At 42.3% G+C, this 19,317-nt stretch overlaps 3 protein-coding genes across 5 annotated transcripts in view; all 3 read left to right on the plus strand.

The window, feature by feature from the left end:
* LOC130917314 (GRB2-associated-binding protein 2-like) overlaps positions 1-5,274 on the plus strand; it is a 141,514-nt gene extending 136,240 nt beyond the window's left edge. The window contains exons 8-10 of the mRNA XM_057838581.1: positions 3,817-3,919; positions 3,985-4,107; positions 4,175-5,274. Coding sequence (XP_057694564.1) covers positions 3,817-3,919; positions 3,985-4,107; positions 4,175-4,318 — 370 coding nt within the window. The 3' untranslated portion in view covers positions 4,319-5,274. The remainder of the gene's footprint in view (positions 1-3,816; positions 3,920-3,984; positions 4,108-4,174) is intronic.
* Positions 5,275-6,756: 1,482 nt separating this feature from the next.
* On the plus strand, positions 6,757-15,155 carry LOC130917692 (uncharacterized). Its single transcript, XM_057839336.1, has 5 exons — positions 6,757-10,281; positions 10,510-12,539; positions 14,304-14,494; positions 14,681-14,800; positions 15,129-15,155. The coding sequence occupies exons 2-5, from the start codon at positions 10,676-10,678 to the stop codon at positions 15,153-15,155; spliced, it is 2,202 nt and encodes a 733-aa protein (XP_057695319.1). The 5' UTR covers positions 6,757-10,281; positions 10,510-10,675.
* LOC130917048 (uncharacterized) lies at positions 14,750-18,970 on the plus strand. 3 transcript variants are annotated; one of them, XM_057838099.1, is made up of 4 exons: positions 14,750-16,720; positions 16,949-18,393; positions 18,644-18,712; positions 18,818-18,909. In XM_057838099.1, the coding sequence occupies exon 1, from the start codon at positions 15,395-15,397 to the stop codon at positions 16,370-16,372; it is 978 nt and encodes a 325-aa protein (XP_057694082.1). In that variant the 5' UTR covers positions 14,750-15,394; the 3' UTR covers positions 16,373-16,720; positions 16,949-18,393; positions 18,644-18,712; positions 18,818-18,909. The 3 variants fall into 3 exon arrangements, with proteins under 3 accessions (XP_057694082.1, XP_057694081.1, XP_057694083.1); XM_057838098.1 differs by having other exon boundaries at positions 16,949-18,712; positions 18,818-18,902; XM_057838100.1 differs by having other exon boundaries at positions 16,949-18,970.
* Positions 18,971-19,317: the final 347 nt, after the last annotated feature.

Consider the following 19,317-nt stretch of genomic DNA (forward strand, 5'->3'; position numbering starts at 1 on the left):
GTATTTAGTCAACAACCAATTGTGCAAGTTCTCCTACTTGAAAAGATTAGAGAGGCCTGTAATTGTCAACATGGGTAAACCTCAACCATGAGAGACAGAATGTGGGGTGGGGGGGGAACAAGGAAAATCACATTGTTTGATTTTAAATAATTTATTTCCAAATTAAAGTGGAAAATGAGTATTTGGTCCCCTACAAACAAGCAAGATTTCTGGCTGTCAAAGAGGTCTAACTTCTTATAATGAGGTCTAACGAGGCTCCACTCATTACCTGTATTAATGGCACCTGTTTTAACTCATTATCGGTATAAAAGACAACTGTCCACAACATCAGTCAGTCACACTCCAAACTCCCTTATGTCCAAGACCAAAGAGCTGTTGAAGGACACCAGAGACAAAATTGTAGACCTGCACCAGGCTGGGAAGACTGAATCTTCAATAGGTAAAACACTTCAACTGTGGGAGCAATTACTAGAAAATGGAAGACATACAAGACCACTGATAATCTCCCTCGATCTGGGACTCCCATGCAAGATCGCACCCCGTGGCGTCAAAATGATAACAAGAACGGTGAGCAAAAATCCCAGAACCACACGGGGGGAACTAGTGAATGACCTACAGAGAGCTGGGACCACAGTAACAAAGGCCACTATCAGTAACACAATACGCCGCCAGGTACTCAAATCCTGCACTGTCAGACGTGTCCCCCTGCTGAAGCCAGTACACGTCCAAGCCTGTCTGCGGTTTGCTGAGAGCATTTGGATGATCCAGAACAGGACTGGGAGAATGTGTTATGGTTAGATGAAACCAAAATAGAACTTTTTGGTAGAAACACAGGTGCTTGTGTTTGGAGGAGAAAGAATACTGAATTGCATCCGAAGAACACCGAACCCACTTTGAAGCATTGGGGTGGAACATCATGCTTTGGGGCTGTCTTTCTGCAAAGGGACCAGGACGACTAATCTGTGTAAAGGAAAGAATGAATGGGGCCATGTATCGAGAGATTTTGAGTGAAAATCAACAAGGGCATTGAAGATGAGACGTGGTTGGGTCTTTCAGCATCACAGTGATCCCAAACACACAGCCAGGGCAACAAAGGAGTGGTTTCGTAAGAAGCATTTCAAGGTCCTGGAGTGGCCTAGCCAGTCTCCAGATCTCAACCCCATAGAAAATCTGTGGAGAGAGTTGAAAGTCCGTGTTGCCCAACGACAGCCCCAAAACATCACTGCTCTAGAGGAGATTTGCATAGAGGAATGGGCCAAAATACCAGCAACAGTGTGTGAAAAGCTTGTGAAGAGTTAAAGAAAACGTTTGGCCTCCGTTATTGCCAACAAAGGGTACATAACAAAGTATTGAGATTAACTCTTGGTATTGACCAAATACTTATTTTCCACCATGATTTGCAAATAAATTCTTTAAAAATCAAACAATGTCATTTTCTGGGTTTAATTTCCACATTCTGTCTCTCATGGTTGTGTTTACCCATGTTGACAATTACAGGCCTCTCTAATATTTTCAGGTGGGAGAACTTGCACAATTAGTGGTTGACTAAATACTTATTTGCCCCACTGTAGCTGCTGCAATGTGTTTTCGTTTGAGGCGTGAAGGTTAGCGCTAGTGTTGTGATCAAGACCACGACCAAGACTGGCCTAAAATCAGGAATCACTGAGATTAATTAAATGTTAAGAGTTTTAGGATTCAATATAAAGATTTAGGAATAAGGACTGAGACTGAGACCTGACAGGAAATAAGAAATCATTGACATTGTCAAGATAAAGAATTGTAGCAGTTAAGATCAAGACTTTCGTGAGTCAAGACTAATACCAAGACATGATCCAGCCTTGGTTTTGGTTTAGATTAAGTAATGATCCAGACTTTCGGGAGTCAAGACTAAGACCAAAACATGGTTTGGGTCTTGACTCCAAAAAGTCTTAATCTTGGGAATCACTGAGATTAAGTTAAAATCAAGACTGTACCGTAGATTCGATTGCCAAAAGACTTTTTCTAGGTCTTGGTTTCAGGGTTTCTGTCTTGGTCTTGTTCTTGCGTTTCAAAAGTCTTTGATTTAATTTTAAAGATTTAATTTCAGTTGTTCCTCATTTCTAACAAGTCTTGGTCAGGTCTCAGTCATGGTTTTGGTCTGTGTCTTGATTCCAAAAAGTCTTGATCTTGGGAATAACTGAGATTAAGTGGATTCAATTGCCAAAAGATTTAGTTTATTTCTTGGGTTCAAGGTTTCTGTCTTGGTCTCGTTCTTGACTATAACAAGTCTTGATTTAATATCAGTTGTTCCTGACTTCTAACAAGTCTTGGTCAGGTCTCAGTCATGGTTTTAGTCTGTGTCTTGATTCCAAAATGTCTTGATCTAGGGAATCTCTGAGATTAAGTCAAGATCAAGACTTTGCCGTGGATTCGATTGCCAAAAGACTGAGTCTAGGTCTTGGGTTAAGGGTTTCTGCCTTGGTCTCGTTTTTGACTATCACAAGTCTTAATTTAACCTTAGTTGTTCCTAAATTCTAACAAGTGTTAGTCAGGTCTCAGTCATGGTTTTGGCCTGTGTCTTGATTCCAAAACGTCCTGACCTTGGGAATCACTGAGATTAAGTGGAGTCAATTGCCAAAAGTTTTAGTCTAGGTCTTGGGTTCAGGGTTTCAGTCTTGGTCTCGTTCTTGACTATCAAAAGCTTTGGTTTAATCTTAGTTTTTCCTGATTTCTAACAAGTCTCGGTCAGGTCTTAGTTATGGTTTTGGTTTGTTTCTTTACTCCCAAATGTCTTGATTTTGGGAATCACTGAGATTAAGTGGATTCAATTGCCAAAAGACTTGGTCTAGGTCTTGGGTTAGGGGTCTCTGTCTTGGTCTTGTTTTAGACTATCTCAAATCTTGATTTAATCACAGTTGTTCCTGATTTCTAACAAGTGTTAGTCAGGTCTCAGTCATGGTTTTGGTCTGTGTCTTGATTCCAAAAAGTCCTGTCCCTGGGAATCACTGAGATTAAGTGGAGTTGCTTGCCAAAAGATTTAGTCTAGGTCTTGAGTTCAGGGTTTCTGTCTTGGTCTCGTTCTTGACTATCAAAAGTTTTGATTTAATCTTAGTTTTTCCTGATTTCTAACAAGTCTTGGTCAGGTCTCAGTCATGGTTTTGGTTTGTTTCTTTACTCCCAAATGCCTTGATCTTGGGAATCACTGAGATTAAGTGGATTCGATTGCCAAAAGACTTAGTCTAGGTCTTGGGTTCAGGGTTTCTGTCTCTGTCTCGTTCTTTGACTATCACAAATCTTGATTTAATCTCAGTTGTTCCTGATTTCTAACAAGTCTTGGTCAGGTCTCAGTCATGGTTTTGGTTTGTGTCTTTACTCCCAAATGTCTTGATCTCGGGAATCACTGAGATTAAGTGGATTCAATTGCCAAAACATTTAGTCTAGGTCTTGGTTTCAAGGTTTCTGTCTTGGTCTCATTCTTGACTATAACAAGTCTTGATTTAATATCACTTGTTCCTGATTTCTAACAAGTCTTCGTCAGGTGTCAGTCATGGTTTTAGTCTGTGTCTTGATTCCAAAATGTCTTGATCTAGGGAATCACTGAGATTAAGTCAAGATCAAGGCTTTGCCGTGAATTCGATTGCCAAAAGACTTACTGTCGGTCGTGAATTCAGGGTTTCTGTCTTGGTCTCATTCTTGACTATCAAAAGTCTTGATTTATTCTCAGTTGTTTTTGATTTCTAACAAGTCTTGGTCAGGGCACGACCAGATCAAGACTTTCAAAATTTGTCTAGAACCAAGAACAATCTAGTAACAGCCTCCCGGTGTGCTTTGCCACAGGCCCGCCATGAATTCCATGTCGTCGCAGCGTTGTCGTCCCATCTCCACGCAAAGCATCACCAGCACTGACTCTGCAGACAGCGAGGAGAACTATGTGGCCATGGTGAGTGTGTATAATTCAAACATTAAAAGCTCAGCATGCCATAACCACGTTCGTTTTCTCGATAGCACAACCCAGCGTCTACCTCCCCGGCCGTGAGCAGCACCAGCAGTCCGGCCCTTCGCAAGAGTGGCAACGTGGACTACCTCGCACTGGACTTCCAGCCCGGGTCGCCAAGTGCGCACAGAAAGGTAAATGGCTATTATATTACAACGTGTAAGAGCACTGTGAAAATTTTGTGTTTTTGTCACTCGGCAGCCGTCGACGTCGTCTGTAACATCTGATGAGAAAGTGGACTATGTTCTGGTGGATAAGGAGAAAACGCAGGCCCTGCAGAATACCATGCAGGAGTGGACTGATGTGCGCCAGTCTACTGAGCCCACCAAGGGGGTCAAGTCTTGACACTGGGTACATGTTTTTTGTAGGGGCTTGGAATGTTTGGACCACAAAAAAGCCATAATTCACAGTATCTATGCCTGTGCTCGGCCATAAAAGATAGCTTTTTTTCAATGAACCAAATATCATAAATAAAAATACCCTGGCCCCCGCTATAGGCGTAGGGACAGTGAAAAGAAAAAAAAAAAACAGCAAGTAATTAAATTTTGTAATTGAAACCGTAAATACACCACAAACTGTGATCCAGAAACTATCATTTCAAAGTCATTTCGCAAGATTAACTTTAAAGTTACAGTGGTACTTCAAGATACGGAATTAATTCATTCCAAAGTTGCTTTTGTATCATGGTTTTTTTCTTATAATGAATTACGTTTTAAGCAGGAAGCAGGAACTTATGGCACTGTCATGTCCTCTGATTGCCTGTCTTTGTTAATTATTTGTCACCCCGTAGTGGTGCTTAAGTGTAATGAATTTGTGAGGTTTCAGCTCATTCTACAGACGTTATCACACGACTACTCAAGCTCATAGTAAAATGTGCTAAAAGATTAACTAACTTTGGCAGCCTTTGCCTTTTTGCAGTTCTTGCCATTTCATCTCAGTGTTTGTTCCTTGAAACACCATTGCTTGTAAGTTATATTCTTTTGATGCACATGAGCATTGTGTAGCAGATTGTAGTGTGTATATTTCTTTTGTTTACATTTGTGTTCAAACGTATTTGCATTATCACATTGCTGCAAGCAAGAACTATCTATTACAGTACGTTTCATAATATAAAAGAGGAAAAGCTTCAAAAAAAATTTCGTGTTCCGAAGCTTCCGTGTCTCGAAGTACCACTGTAAAAGCTGACTGATGTCTCTCATGCGAAATCTACCGCCTGACTTTCCTTTCTTTTCATCTTGGGCAATATACAGTGGGGCAAATAGGTATTTAGTCAACCACCAATTGTGCAAGTTCTCCTACTTGAAAAGATTAGAGAGGCCTGTAATTGTCAACATGGGTAGACCTCAACCATGAGAGACAGAATGTGGAAAAAAAAAAAAAAAAAAAATCACATTGTTTGATTTTTAAAGAATTTATTTCCAAATTAGAGTGGAAAATATTTGGTCACCTACAAACAAGCAAGATTTCTGGCTGTCAAAGAGGTTTAACTTCTTCTAACGAGGTCTAACGAGGCTCCACTTGTTAGCTGTATTAATGGCACCTGTTTTAACTCATTATCGGTATAAAAGACACCTGTCCACAACCTCAGTCAGTCACACACCAAACTCCACTATTGCCAAGACCAAAGAGCTGCCGAAGGACACCATAGACAAAATTGTAGACCTGCACCAGGCTGGGAAGACTGAATCTGCAATAGGTAAAATGCTTGGTGTAAAGAAATCAACTGTGGGAGCAATTATTAGAAAATGGAAGTCATACAAGACCACTGATAATCTCCCTCGATCTGGGGCTCCATGCAAGATCTCACCCCGTGGCGTCAAAATGATAACAAGAACGGTGAGCAAAATCCCTGAACCACACGGGGGGTCCTAGTGAATGACCTACAGAGAGCTGGGACCACAGTAACAAAGGCTACTATCAGTAACACAATGCGCCGCCAGGGACTCAAATCCTGCTCTGCCAGACGTGTCCCCCAGCTGAACCCAGTACACGTCCAGGCCCATCTGCGGTTCGCTAGAGAGTATTTGGATGATCCAGAAGAGGACTGGGAGAATGTGTTATGGTCAGATGAAACCAAAATAGCAATTTTTGGTAGAAACACAGGTTCTCGTGTTTGGAGGAGAAAGAATACTGAATTGCATCCGAAGAACACCATACCCACTGTGAAGCATGGTGGTGGAAACATGCTTTGGGGCTGTTTTTCTGCAAAGGCACCAGGACGTCTGATCTATGCAAAGGAAAGAATGAATGCGGCCATGTATCGAGAGATTTTGAGTGAAAATCTCCTTCCACCAGCAAGGGCATTGAAGATGAGAGGTGGCTGGGTCTTTCAGCATGACAATGATCCCAAACACACAGCAAGGGCAACAAAGGAGTGGCTTCGTAAGAAGCATTTCAAGGTCCTGGAGTGGCCTAGCCAGTCTCCAGATCTCAACCCCATAGAAAATCTGTGGAAGGAGTTGAAAGTCCGTGTTGCCCAACGACAGCCCCAAAACATCACTGCTCTAGAGGAGATCTGCATGGAGAAATAGGCCAAAATACCAGCAAAAGTGTGTGAAATGCATGTGAACAGTTACAGAAAACATTTGGCCTCTGTTATTGCCAACAAAGGGTACATAACAAAGTATTGAGATGAACTTTTGGTATTGACCAAATACTTATTTTCCACCATGATTTGCAAACAAATTCTTTAAAAATCAAACAATGGGATTTTCTGTTTTTTTTTTTTTTTTTTTCCCCACATTCTGTCTCTCATGGTTGAGGTTTACCCACATCGACAATTACAGGCCTCTCTAATATTATGAAGTGGGAGAACTTGCACAATTAGTGGTTGACTAAATACTTATTTGCCCCACTGTAAGTGATTTCTTTCAAGCAAATATATCAGGAAAAATATGTAAATAAGTGCATAGAGAACCACAACTATCTGGGATTTCGCTGTACATGTTGCTCTTTTAGAACCACACGACAGGACCTGAAAACGTTGCCATTTTACGACACTGAACTTCAGGAAGGCTCGCTCAATTTCCAAGAAGTACAAACATTTTAGAGGTTCGACCGTCAGCATGTTTGTGGGGACGAGCTTACAGCCTCACTTTCTATTTCGAGCCAAAGCCGATCGGCGCGAGGCGATTCGAAGAAATGGTCTCGGGAGCCTCGCGTGCACTGACCAATATGGCCGCCATATGAGCGTTCCTTTTAAAGTCGCAGTGTCTGCTGTTTTGAATTGCCTTACTTGCGTAGTACTGATTTGCCTTTGACAGGTCTTTTTGCCGCCTTCTGGGACAAGTCCAATTGTTTGCCAGTGTCCCACTTATTTGCCTCTTCATTATTTTTCTACCATTTTTACAGCTTTCTGTATTTTTTCAGTACTTATTTTTTTACTCCAAAGCAAGCAGATTCTACAAAGGAGTATTCAGGCCATGATCTGAAGAAGAAAAACAAAGCACTATGAGATTAAAGTCATCATTTTACGACAAAGATGTTGAATATTTTGAGAAAAATGTTCATCTGACTTGACTTTATTCTTAAAATACGACGTACTCGACTTACACGATTTCGACTTTACAACGCCGGAGTCTCCTCCGCCATATTGTCTCTCAGTCGTTTTTTTTTTTTTTTTTCCGTCACGTAAACTACTCCACAGCATGTTCTTTTTTACTTTATTAATGTGACGTGTTCTGGCCTTGTTCAGCTTTACAGATAGCAAACAAGGCAATTGTGCTTTTTGAAGCTTTTTCCTTCCTTCACTTTTGAGAATTTTAAAAACTTTTAACACACATATGTACACTTATGTTTCAAAACGACACACATTTTAACAATAAAACACGACACAAAACAATCATGTTCAAACGTCCATCTCGTCTGATCAATATGTACATCTAGTAGATTAAATTAGCCTAATTTGCCTAAAAAAAGTCCGCTAGCTTAAATGCTAGCCATGCACACCAATGTGATGTAGACTGCGGCGTATGGTCTGAGCACTAACAGGTTGACCCTCCCACCTCTTCAATCTCTGCAGCAATGCAGAGCACTCCTGTAACGAGTCACATGACATTTTGGAGGGAAAATGACAAGCAGTACTCAATGGCCCTCGAAGACCAGGGTTGGCCACCCCTGCTCTTTTATATAAGCTGCACATAGACTAAGGGGCAGTTTACATGACGACTCTGCGACACAAAGACGCAATGACTGAGTTGCGGACTTGCCTCGCGTGCCTATGGTGTCGACAAAGACCGAAGGCGAAGACAAAAAATCCTGAATCCTGCTTCCAAAGTGGAAGAATCCGATTGCGGGGGGTCGAGGAGGGCTTCCTCGGCATGCATATCAAAGGCTCCTGCGGCGCGAGACCGCGCTGCTAACGTCAGCACTCGTACACGTCACATTGGGCGTGCACAGCGGTGCTACTAAACATTAAAAACGGCAAATATGGCGGAATGTCTGCTTTAATTTATTGTTTTAATAATATTTTTAAATCAAATATGTTGAACGTTTCAATTTTTGTGCCTTTTTGAACAAAAGAAAAATGACATTGCTTCGAGTGGGCGGGGATACTTTTTTCTGGGCTGAGGGAGGTTGGTGGGGTCAGAGTGCATCATTCTCTGTCGCCCAGTAAATCTGCACTGCCCCCTAGGGCCTGGCATGAATACTACATCGTTTTCATGCGGAATCGCGACATTGTTCAAATGGAGACGCAAATGCAAATTTGAAATTTTTCGTATTCTCGGAGAGTCAGCATGTAAACGGCCACTAATTTTCATCGTGTCAAAGTGTCATTTTATCAGTGTTGTCCCATGAAAATATATACTTAAATATCTGCAGAAATGCAAGGGGTGTACTCATTTTTGTGATATATCACAGAAAGGGTGACAATTAATATTACTTAAAAACATGACCTAAACTGTTAAATTCTAAAAAATTGTTCCCTCTAAAATAATTATGACATAAAAATACAAAACTTTTTTCTTCAAATGCATGACTGCATTCTCATTACGACGTTAAGCTAAAAAATAGGGCTGTCAAACGATTAAAATTTTTAATCGAGTTAATTACAGCTTAAAAATTAATCGTAATTAATCGCAATTAAAACCATCTATAAAATATGCCATATTTTTCTGTAAATTATTGTTGGAATAGAAAGATAAAACACAAGATGAATATATACATTCAACATACGGTACATAAGTACTGTATTTGTTTATTATAACAATAAATCAACAAGATGGCATAAACATTATTAAGATTCTCTTAAAGCGATCCATGGATCGAAAGATTTGTAGTTCTTAAAAGATGAATGTTAGTACAAGTTATAGAAATTTTATATTAAAACCCCTCTTAATGTTTTCGTTGTATTAAAATTTGTAAAATGTTCAATCAAAAAATAAACTAGAAGCTCGCCATGGTTGATGTCAATAATTACACCATGCTCACTCATGGTGTAACACAGGGGTCTGGAACCTATGGCTCGCGAACCAGATATGGCTCTTTTGATGGCTGCATCTGGCTCGCAGACAAATCTTCAGTTATTCAAAAAAAAAAAAAAAAAGTTTCGTTATGTAATGGGAAGGGGGCTAGGACCTCAGGGGGAAACCTGGCGGGCGTAAGAGCCACAGGGGAAGCGTTAAAAATAGCAACCAGTAAGGGGCGCTCACATATTTTCCATTAGCAAACTAGTGATCAGGCGACATTCGGGACACTACAGGTGCGGCAGTGGAGAACGTCTAAAGTCAGATGATGCGTGTGGCAGTCGGTTGAAATAATAGCTATAGATCTGTAGCGTGGTGCAGACAGGGATTAAATGCTTCAGTCTGTTGCTACACATTTAATTTTGCTTTATTTTCATTGTTTCTTGTACAGCTGAAACAAGAAAAAAAACAACGTCCGTCTCGCATTGCTGCACACACACGGCTCATTTCTTATTCGCTCTGAAATGTGGATTCTTACATAATTATATTAATAAACAAATACAAGTTTTTGTGACAAAACATTTAACTTCTGCATTTTAGACACTACTAGCATTCACTCGTTGTTATGTCCTCTGGTCTTATGTTGACTACTTTTTGGGTTTAATTTCTTTCTAAGATTGTACATTGTTCATCCGTCCACAGGATGTCGCTATTCTAACTCAGAATCTTAAGTTTTTCTTTGGTATTGCTGTTTGCGCTCGGCTTCCCCTAGTGGCGACTTGCTGTAAGCAGCAGGCAGAAAGAACTTTTTATTTCAGTTGGAAAAGAGGCCTTGAGGTGTTAAGACGTTACACACCTCCTCTGCACCATACATCGTTGGGAACCCTTGACAAAACAAAATCTGTAAGTTTGTACGTTTTAACAGTGGGTTAGATGTAATTTTGGTGTGTCTATTCTGTTATTTTGTTGTTATTTATGTGGCGCGAACCCACACGTTTTTGTGCTAAGCTAAAGTAGCCACTTCATTTCATTTGCTCATAATGGAGCCAGTTTTCTGTTATTTACATAAACATGTTATTGTATAGAACCTTTTATTTTGTGTATAACATTTGTGTTTTATGTATGTTTCAGTTTTACCACACACACGCACACACGTTGACACAAAGAAATAAATGAGAGGAAGGAGTTCGGGCCTCCAAGTTTCTTTGTCGGTTTAGCTCGCTGCCAAAGTCGAGTAGCCATACGCTCGGCTGAGGGCAGAAGAGTAAAAAGATTTTCAACACATCAAGCACCCAAGATGTCTCAACAAGAAGTTTCACCACCTATCAGCCAAGTGGTCACCAGGTCGGAGGCCAGTCATTCTCATTCTTCACGCCGGTCCAGAACGAGTCAAGCTGCTGCACAAGCACGAGCAGACGCCGAAGCTGCCTACGCCAGAGCACGGTACGCCAAACGCCAAATCGACATGGAGGTCGAGAAGGCACGCATCGAGGCAACACTACACGCTCTGAAGACGGAAGGTGAAGCAGAAGCAGCGCTCGCCGCAGCTAAAGTTTGGGAGGCGACTTTCGAAGAAGAGGAGCGCGCCAAAGTCGACCTCAGCGAGCAAGGGGTATTTTCCAAGACACCCCCCTCCATCAGGCGTGCACAAGAGTATGTGCATGCTCACTTTGACGACCAGCGTGTGCAAGCAGATGGCACACAAACGCCAAACACTGAGCACCTGGTTAGGCACAATGACTCTCAACAACCAGAAAATAGCCCAAAATCAGCTGGTGCTTTTCCACATGTGCGTCACATCGACATCGCTGACGAAGAGCATCTCCAATCTCATCGTGCGAGAACGGACATCTCACACCAGCCTACACCTTCAGCAACCCCACAAAGTGAACTGTCCAATTTAGCAGCCTATCTAGCACGGCGTGATCTGCTGACATCGGGGTTCAAGGTTTTCGACAACCGGCCAGAGTCCTACCTGTCCTGGAAGTCCATGTTCTGCAACGCGACGGAAGGCCTCAATCTCAAGCCCAGCGAAGAGCTCGACCTTCTCACCAAGTGGCTCGGCGGGGAGTCTCTTCAACACGCTCAGAGGATCAGGGCGGTCCACGTGAGTAATCCACAGGCAGGTCTCCAACGTCTGTGGCAGCGGCTAGACAAGACTTATGGCTCTCCAGAGGTAATTGAATCCTCACTCTTCCAACGGTTGCAGACTTTTCCAAGAATCTCCAACAAAGACACTCACTTACTGCAGGAGCTTGCTGATCTTCTGTTAGAGCTATCGTATGCCAAAAGTGAAAGTTATTTGCCGGGTCTTAGCTTTCTCGACACACCAAGGGGCATAAACCCGATAGTTGAAAAACTCCCATATGGACTCCAGGAGTCATGGGTTACACAAGGTACCAAATACAAAAGGGAAAACGGTGCAGTCTATCCACCTTTTTCGTATTTTGTGCGGTTCGTAAATGACTACGCTGAAATGAGAACAGACCCTAGCTTTATGTTACAGTGTTCAAACGTAATAAATCCAAGGGTTGATAAGACATCAGTAAGACGAGACAAATACAGAGTTCCATTGGCGGTGAATAAAATAGAGATCAGTCCGGCTAAATTGACAGCACCCGATCCAGACAAACAATGTCCTATCCACCAAAAACCACATTCACTCGTCAAATGCAGGGGGTTTAGAATGAAAACACTAGACGAAAGAAAGAACATTCTCAAAGAGCACGCCATTTGTTTTAAATGTTGTGCGTCCACAAATCACAGGGCTCGAGACTGTAAAGCTATTATCCAATGCTCAGAATGTGATAGCGATGCTCATGTGTCTGCCATGCATGTCGGTCCACCTCCATGGACACCTCAAGACTTTAATCCCCCAACCCAGAGTCACGGCGGGGAGTCTGAGGGCCCAAATCCTGTGAACACAGCCAGTTGCACAGAAGTATGTGGGCAAGGCGTAAAAGGAAAATCATGCTCAAAGATCTGTTTAGTTAATGTATATCGCCGAACTTCTCCAGAAAAGAAAAAGAGGGTATATGCCATGTTGGATGATCAGAGCAATTCATCCTTAGCCAGATCTGCGTTTTTTGACATGTTTAATGTGCAAGGTACCATATTCCCATACACCATGAGAACATGTGCAGGTTTATCAGAGACACAAGGTCGTAAAGCTGATGGCTTTGTTGTAGAAGATGTAGATGGTAAGGTCTCCATGATGCTGCCTACAATAACAGAATGTGATCAGATTCCAGATAATAGAGACGAAATTCCCAGCCCTGAGGTAGCAGCAGCTCACCCTCATTTGCGATCAATCGCTTCACAGATTCCTCCTCTCGACCCATCGGCAGACATTCTTCTGCTCCTGGGAAGGGACATCATTCAGGCTCATAAAGTTCGTGGTCAGGTAAATGGGCCAAACAATGCACCTCATGCCCAGCGTCTCGATTTAGGATGGGTTGTCATAGGTGATGTCTGTCTCTCTGGAGCTCATAAACCCACATTGAACTCATTTAAGACGAACGTTCTAAACAGTGGACGTCCCACGTTCCTCAGTCCTTGCGAAAACACAATCGTTATCAAAGAGAAATACACCAAAAACGATCCACTAAACACACAAGCGGAACTAGGACAACATATTTTCCAACAAACAACAAATGACGACAAAGTTGCACTTTCGGCAGAAGATGCGTTGTTCCTAGACATTATGCACAACAACTTTGCTAAAGATGAGGCGAATAACTGGGTAGCTCCACTTCCATTCCGCTCACCTAGGCGGCGCCTACCTGACAATCGGCAGCAGGCCTACAATCGTTTAATGTCGCTCCGCAAAACGCTGAGAAGAAAACCTGAAATGAGAGCGCATTACGCTGAGTTTATGGAGAAAATATTCAGCAAGGGCCATGCCGAACCAGCGCCCGCACTGGCGCCAGATCAAGAGTGCTGGTATCTCCCTAGTTTTGGCGTTTACCACCCGCAAAAGCCAGAAAAAATTAGGGTAGTCTTTGATTCGAGTGCTCAACTTGACAATGTTTCTCTCAATGACGTGCTCCTCAAGGGACCAGATCTTAACAACACTCTCGTAGGAGTTCTGATGCGGTTTAGGTCCGACCCATACGCCGTTATGGCAGATGTGGAGCATATGTTTCACAACTTTATAGTACGAGAAGACCACCGTAACTACCTTCGTTTCTTGTGGTTCCAAAATCATGACCTTGATGGAAAAGTGCAAGAATTTAGGATGACTGTCCATGTGTTTGGTAATTGTCCTTCCCCATCAGTCGCCATCTTTGGACTGAAAAGAACAGCCATAGAAGGAGAAATGGAATTTGGCAGTGACGCAAAAGAATTCATTGAACGGCACTTCTATGTAGATGATGGGCTAAAGTCATTCTCTTCCATAGAGCAGGCCATTGATGTTCTTAGTAGGGCACAGAAGATGCTGGCTCAGTGTAACATACGCCTGCACAAAATCTCATCCAATTGTCCTCTCATAACAGGAGCCTTTCCAACCGAAGATCGTGCTGTAGGCATGCAAGGTCTTGACATTGGGCAGACTACCCCACCAATGCAGCGCAGTTTGGGCTTAGGATGGGAGCTGTTGACTGACCAATTCAAGTTCCAAGTAAGAGTAAATGAAAGGCCGTTCACAAAAAGGGGAGTTCTGTCAGTTATCAACAGTGTGTTCGACCCACTTGGTTTTGCTATTCCAGTAATCGTAGGGGGTAGAACCATACTCAGAGACATTTCCACAAATGTTTCAGAGTGGGACACTGAACTGCCAAAAGACAAATTAGAACAGTGGCAAAAGTGGAAAAGTTCCCTCGGACACCTACAACATCTTGAAATTCCCAGAATGTACACTTCAATACCGCTGTCTGCAGCCCAAAGAATAGAGATTGACGTTTTTTGTGATGCTTCCACAAAAGCCGTAGGTGCGGTAGCATACCTCAAACTCACAAATGAGGACGGACACAGCGAAGTGGGATTCCTCCTCGGCAAAGCACGTTTAGCTCCTAAACCAGACATCACCATACCCCGACTTGAACTCTGTGCAGCAGTCCTGGCCGTGGAAGTAGCAGAGTTGGTTCTAGAGGAGCTGGATGTCACAGTCGATCAGGTGAATCTTTACACAGACTCAAAGGTAGTGCTTGGGTACATCTCAAACACCAAGAGACGCTTTCACGTTTATGTGCACAACAGAGTCGAACGCATCAGGCGCTTTGCACAAACTCACCAGTGGCATTACGTGCCCACACACTTAAATCCGGCAGACCATGCCACACGAGCGTTGCCCGCTGAGCAGCTCTCCAGCTCCACCTGGCTCAGAGGCCCAGCTTTCCTCTCCAGGTTGGACCAAAGTCAAGTTCGAAGTCAAACCTTCGATCTCATAGACCCAGAGACTGACTGTGAGTTGCGTCCTGAGGTAACAACTTGCACTACCACCCTATCAAAAGGCCAGTTTAATAGTGCCAGATTTGAAAGGTTTTCAAGTTGGAAGGTGCTGCAAAAGGCTATTGCCAAACTCCAACATATAGCTCAATCATTCAAGAACAACTCTGAGGTTTCCTGTCGTGGCTGGCACAACTGCAACAAACATTTAACTGAAAAGTCACTGCAACTAGCCAAGACCACGATCATTCGCACCGTTCAAAGAGAGGTCTTCGCAGAAGATATTGGATGCATTGAAAAAGGCACAGCTCTAAAAAACTCAAGTCCACTCAGCAAACTGAATCCATTTGTTGACACGCAAGGGCTCCTTAAAGTTGGAGGCCGACTAAAGAAAGCACAGTTGTCTGCAGAAGAAACCAATCCCATACTCGTCCCTGGAAAGCATCATCTTGCTCAGCTCATAATAAGACACTTTCACGAAAAATTATGTCACCAGGGAAGGCATTTCACGGAGGGAGCAGTCAGAGCAGGGGGCTTTTGGATTGTGGGAGGAAAAAGAGCAGTAAGCAGTGTGATTTTCAAGTGCATCACATGCCGCAAATTAAGGGGCAGGCAACCTGAACAGATCATGGCTGAGCTACCTGAAGACAGGCTGTCCACGGACCCTCCTTTCACAAATGTAGGCCTTGATGTGTTCGGTCCCTGGTCCGTTACAGTGAGAAAAACGCGTGGTGCTAATGCAGATGCTAAAAGATGGGCAGTCATATTCACCTGCATGAGTACACGTGCAATTCATATTGAAGTGATTGAGTCAATGGACACATCGTCATTCATTAATGCACTGCGTCGTTTCTTTGCCATCCGAGGTGGTGCCAAACTCTTGAGATCTGATTGTGGGACAAATTTTGTGAGTGCCTGCAAAGAGCTCCAAATAGACAAACTAGGCTGTCACAATGACAAAATAGGCACATTCTTGAAAGACAGTGCGTGCAAATGGCAGTTTAATCCTCCACATGCATCCCATATGGCTGGTTCCTGGGAACGCATGATCGGCGTCACCCGAAAAATCCTCAATGCAATGCTCCTTGAACATCCATATGGGAAGCTCACACATGAAGTACTCGTAACATTGTTAGCTGAAGTTACCGCAATTGTAAATGCCCGTCCGCTAACAGCCGTTTCTACAGATCCCGAAAACCCAGTCATTCTTACTCCTGCGATGCTACTCACGCAAAAGGTTGGCACACCACCGATTCCACCAGGGCAGTTTCAGACCAGTGACCTATTCAAAGCCCAATGGAAGCGCGTGCAGTACTTAGCTAATGTTTTCTGGAGTCGTTGGCAGAAAGAATACATCGCAGGCTTGCAGGTTCGTCGCAAGTGGAAAATAAAAAAGCCGAACCTTCAAATGGGCGACGTTGTTTTAATGAGGGAGTCTCTGGAACATAGGAATAATTGGCCACTCGGACTGATCACAAAATCTTTCCCAAGTGAGGACGGTAATGTCAGAAAAGTTGAGGTTAAGATTTGCCGAAACGGCGAGAATAGGTTTTACATTCGCCCAATTCGTGAAGTTGTGCTTTTGCTGTCTAAGGGTAGCATGTAAAACGAGTTGTTGTTGTGTATCGTTCATTAGTTAAGAGCTGACATCTTGCAGATGTCAGGCGGGGAGTGTTATGTCCTCTGGTCTTATGTTGACTACTTTTTGGGTTTAATTTCTTTCTAAGATTGTACATTGTTCATCCGTCCACAGGATGTCGCTATTCTAACTCAGAATCTTAAGTTTTTCTTTGGTATTGCTGTTTGCGCTCGGCTTCCCCTAGTGGCGACTTGCTGTAAGCAGCAGGCAGAAAGAACTTTTTATTTCAGTTGGAAAAGAGGCCTTGAGGTGTTAAGACGTTACACACCTCCTCTGCACCATACATCGTTGGGAACCCTTGACAAAACAAAATCTGTAAGTTTGTACGTTTTAACAGTGGGTTAGATGTAATTTTGGTGTGTCTATTCTGTTATTTTGTTGTTATTTATGTGGCGCGAACCCACACGTTTTTGTGCTAAGCTAAAGTAGCCACTTCATTTCATTTGCTCATAATGGAGCCAGTTTTCTGTTATTTACATAAACATGTTATTGTATAGAACCTTTTATTTTGTGTATAACATTTGTGTTTTATGTATGTTTCAGTTTTACCACACACACGCACACACGTTGACACAAAGAAATAAATGAGAGGAAGGAGTTCGGGCCTCCAAGTTTCTTTGTCGGTTTAGCTCGCTGCCAAAGTCGAGTAGCCATACGCTCGGCTGAGGGCAGAAGACTCGTCGTCCGCTCGCCATTACGAACACATCTGCAGTCACACATAAAGATATTGTAATGGCACAGAATGGGGAAATAGGAAGGAGAGGAGTCGGTGATGACGTTCCCAATTTATTGTTGGTGGCAACCATAGAAATAATAAACAAAATAACAGCGGCATCTGCAACATGCTAACTTCGCTCTCACGCCGTACGCTCTCTCCTCCTTGCTTCCCGCTACGTCACTACTCTGCCATCTGATGGCCTCTTCAAGGGCCCACAAATAGTTACGGACATTACAATACTTAACGATTAACGTATTTCTGAACTATATTAACACACAGCACTCATCACAATCATCATAAAATAAAGCAATCCGCTAATATACACAGTCAAATTATACTCTTTTTATCACCTCAAACAAGAAAAAAATACTAGTTTACAACGTCCGTCTCACATTGCTCTAAAATGCGAACATTTATTGCCCATGCACGACACGTAGCGAACGCCTCCCCCCTGCTGGTTAAAAACCGTAAGTACAACAGTCTATTTGTGGACACAAAATATTAAAATAACTATTTTGATAATTGTTATTTAATTTATTATCATTTATAAAAGTTATTAAAAATAATTCAGAGACTTATTGTTCTTTAAAAGTGTTGAAATTACATAAGATGTACATATTACTTGTACTTTTTAGTTTTAAACATATTGCATGGCTCTCACAGAATTACATTTAAAAATATGTGGTGTTCATGGCTCTCTCAGCCAAAAAGGTTCCCGACCCCTGATGTAACACATAAAATCACTTGGACCCAAGCGCCAGCAGAGGGTGCTAAACACCAAAAAACAAGTAACAAGTGAACATTTAACTGTACTGTCATTTTGATCTGTTATGAGTGGGGCATGTACGTTAATTGCGTCAAATATTTTACCGTGATTAATTTAAAAAATCTAATTACTGCCCGTTAACGCGATAATTTTGACAGCCCTACTAAAAAATATACAACTTGGTCAAAAAACAAAAATTTAAAAAGTGACATTTTGTTTTAAAAAGGTGACTCTAATCTTGCAGTGTATTAGTTTTATTTTGTTACTTTTTAAACCTGTGTCTGTGGTTTTCATACTATTCGGTAATACTCCAGTCAGGGATGGAGGCAAAATGAAGCCCTATAGGTTTCTTAACAGTATGTGTTTCTATTCCATTTCATTTGATTTTGTTTCTTGTATTCTTTTAAAGTTGAAAAGAAAGCGGGCAGGCTGGCAATTTACATTTGCAGAAAAAAAAAAACAGACTGAAGGAAGACGAAATTGGTGTAAATTATAATCCAGCAGGTGAGCCGTGCGTATGTGTGCGTGTATCTCGAGTGTTGTATTAGATTGTGATCGTGCTAGCGTGTGACATCATGATGGCCGGGAAGACTTTGTACTGTATTTAATGATGATGATTGTTTCCTTTTCAACCACTGGTATTGCTACTACTGTAAAAGCGTTTGCAAGCCGCTCATATGTTGTGTGTATGTTAATTTAATAATTTATTGTGTGCCAGCTCCGTGTCTGAGGGTGTCTCTCTCTCTCTCTCCAGTCGCTGGTCGCTTTATTAGGTACACCCAGCGGGACGTTATACATCAATGGCATAAGGCAGACAGATACGGTATTGATGTAAATTCCATTTAAAAGCCCTAAATTCATCCAAAATTTAAATAATAATAAATACTTGTATTGTTTCGAATTTATTTTGTACGGAACACCCAAGTAGCTGATGCAGGTGTGCCTAATGAACTGTCCAGTGAGCGTTCATGTCACAATGGCGTGAAGCAATATGAGAGAAGAAGCCAAGTGGAGACTTTGGTATTGGTGTATCTTTCAAATGTCAAATGTGGATGTAAAATAAATTGAGTCAATGTTTTGCTGGCAGAATTCTTTAAACATTAACCTGTGTGCAAGTTTCTTTCCATTTGGTGTGTCTAAAAGGTGCTGAGATTTGTGGTTTTGCATTCAAGTAGATGAAAACTCTTGATTCTCTTAAATTCAGCAGTGGTGCCACAAATGGGTGGCCACGGCCCTCTCTATAAATTTCTTGGCCACCCCACTGGCCTCCCTGCTTGCCAGTATATCGTTAGATTGTAGTAGAATCTAGAGCTGTCCCGACTAGTCGACATAGTCGACGTCATCGATGACGTAAATTCGTCGGCGAGTACAACATCCGGTCGACTGTAATGAAGGGTTAAAAAAATATATACAGTGGGGCAAATAAGT

This window comes from Corythoichthys intestinalis, chromosome 6 (genome assembly GCF_030265065.1).
Source record: "Corythoichthys intestinalis isolate RoL2023-P3 chromosome 6, ASM3026506v1, whole genome shotgun sequence".
Taxonomy (NCBI): Eukaryota; Metazoa; Chordata; class Actinopteri; order Syngnathiformes; family Syngnathidae; genus Corythoichthys; species Corythoichthys intestinalis.

What these genes read in the sequence shown, in the direction of transcription:
- LOC130917048 (XM_057838100.1), top strand. Translation starts at nt 15,395, where the DNA reads ATGGCTGAGCTACCTGAAGACAGGCTGTCCACGGACCCTCCTTTCACA.
- LOC130917692 (XM_057839336.1), top strand. Translation starts at nt 10,676, where the DNA reads ATGTCTCAACAAGAAGTTTCACCACCTATCAGCCAAGTGGTCACCAGG. An exon ending in AGGTTTATCAGAGACACAAG is followed by an intron (nt 12,540 to 14,303) that starts GTCGTAAAGCTG and finishes CTTCCACAAAAG; the next exon opens with CCGTAGGTGCGGTAGCATAC. An exon ending in TGGATGTCACAGTCGATCAG is followed by an intron (nt 14,495 to 14,680) that starts GTGAATCTTTAC and finishes CCCGCTGAGCAG; the next exon opens with CTCTCCAGCTCCACCTGGCT.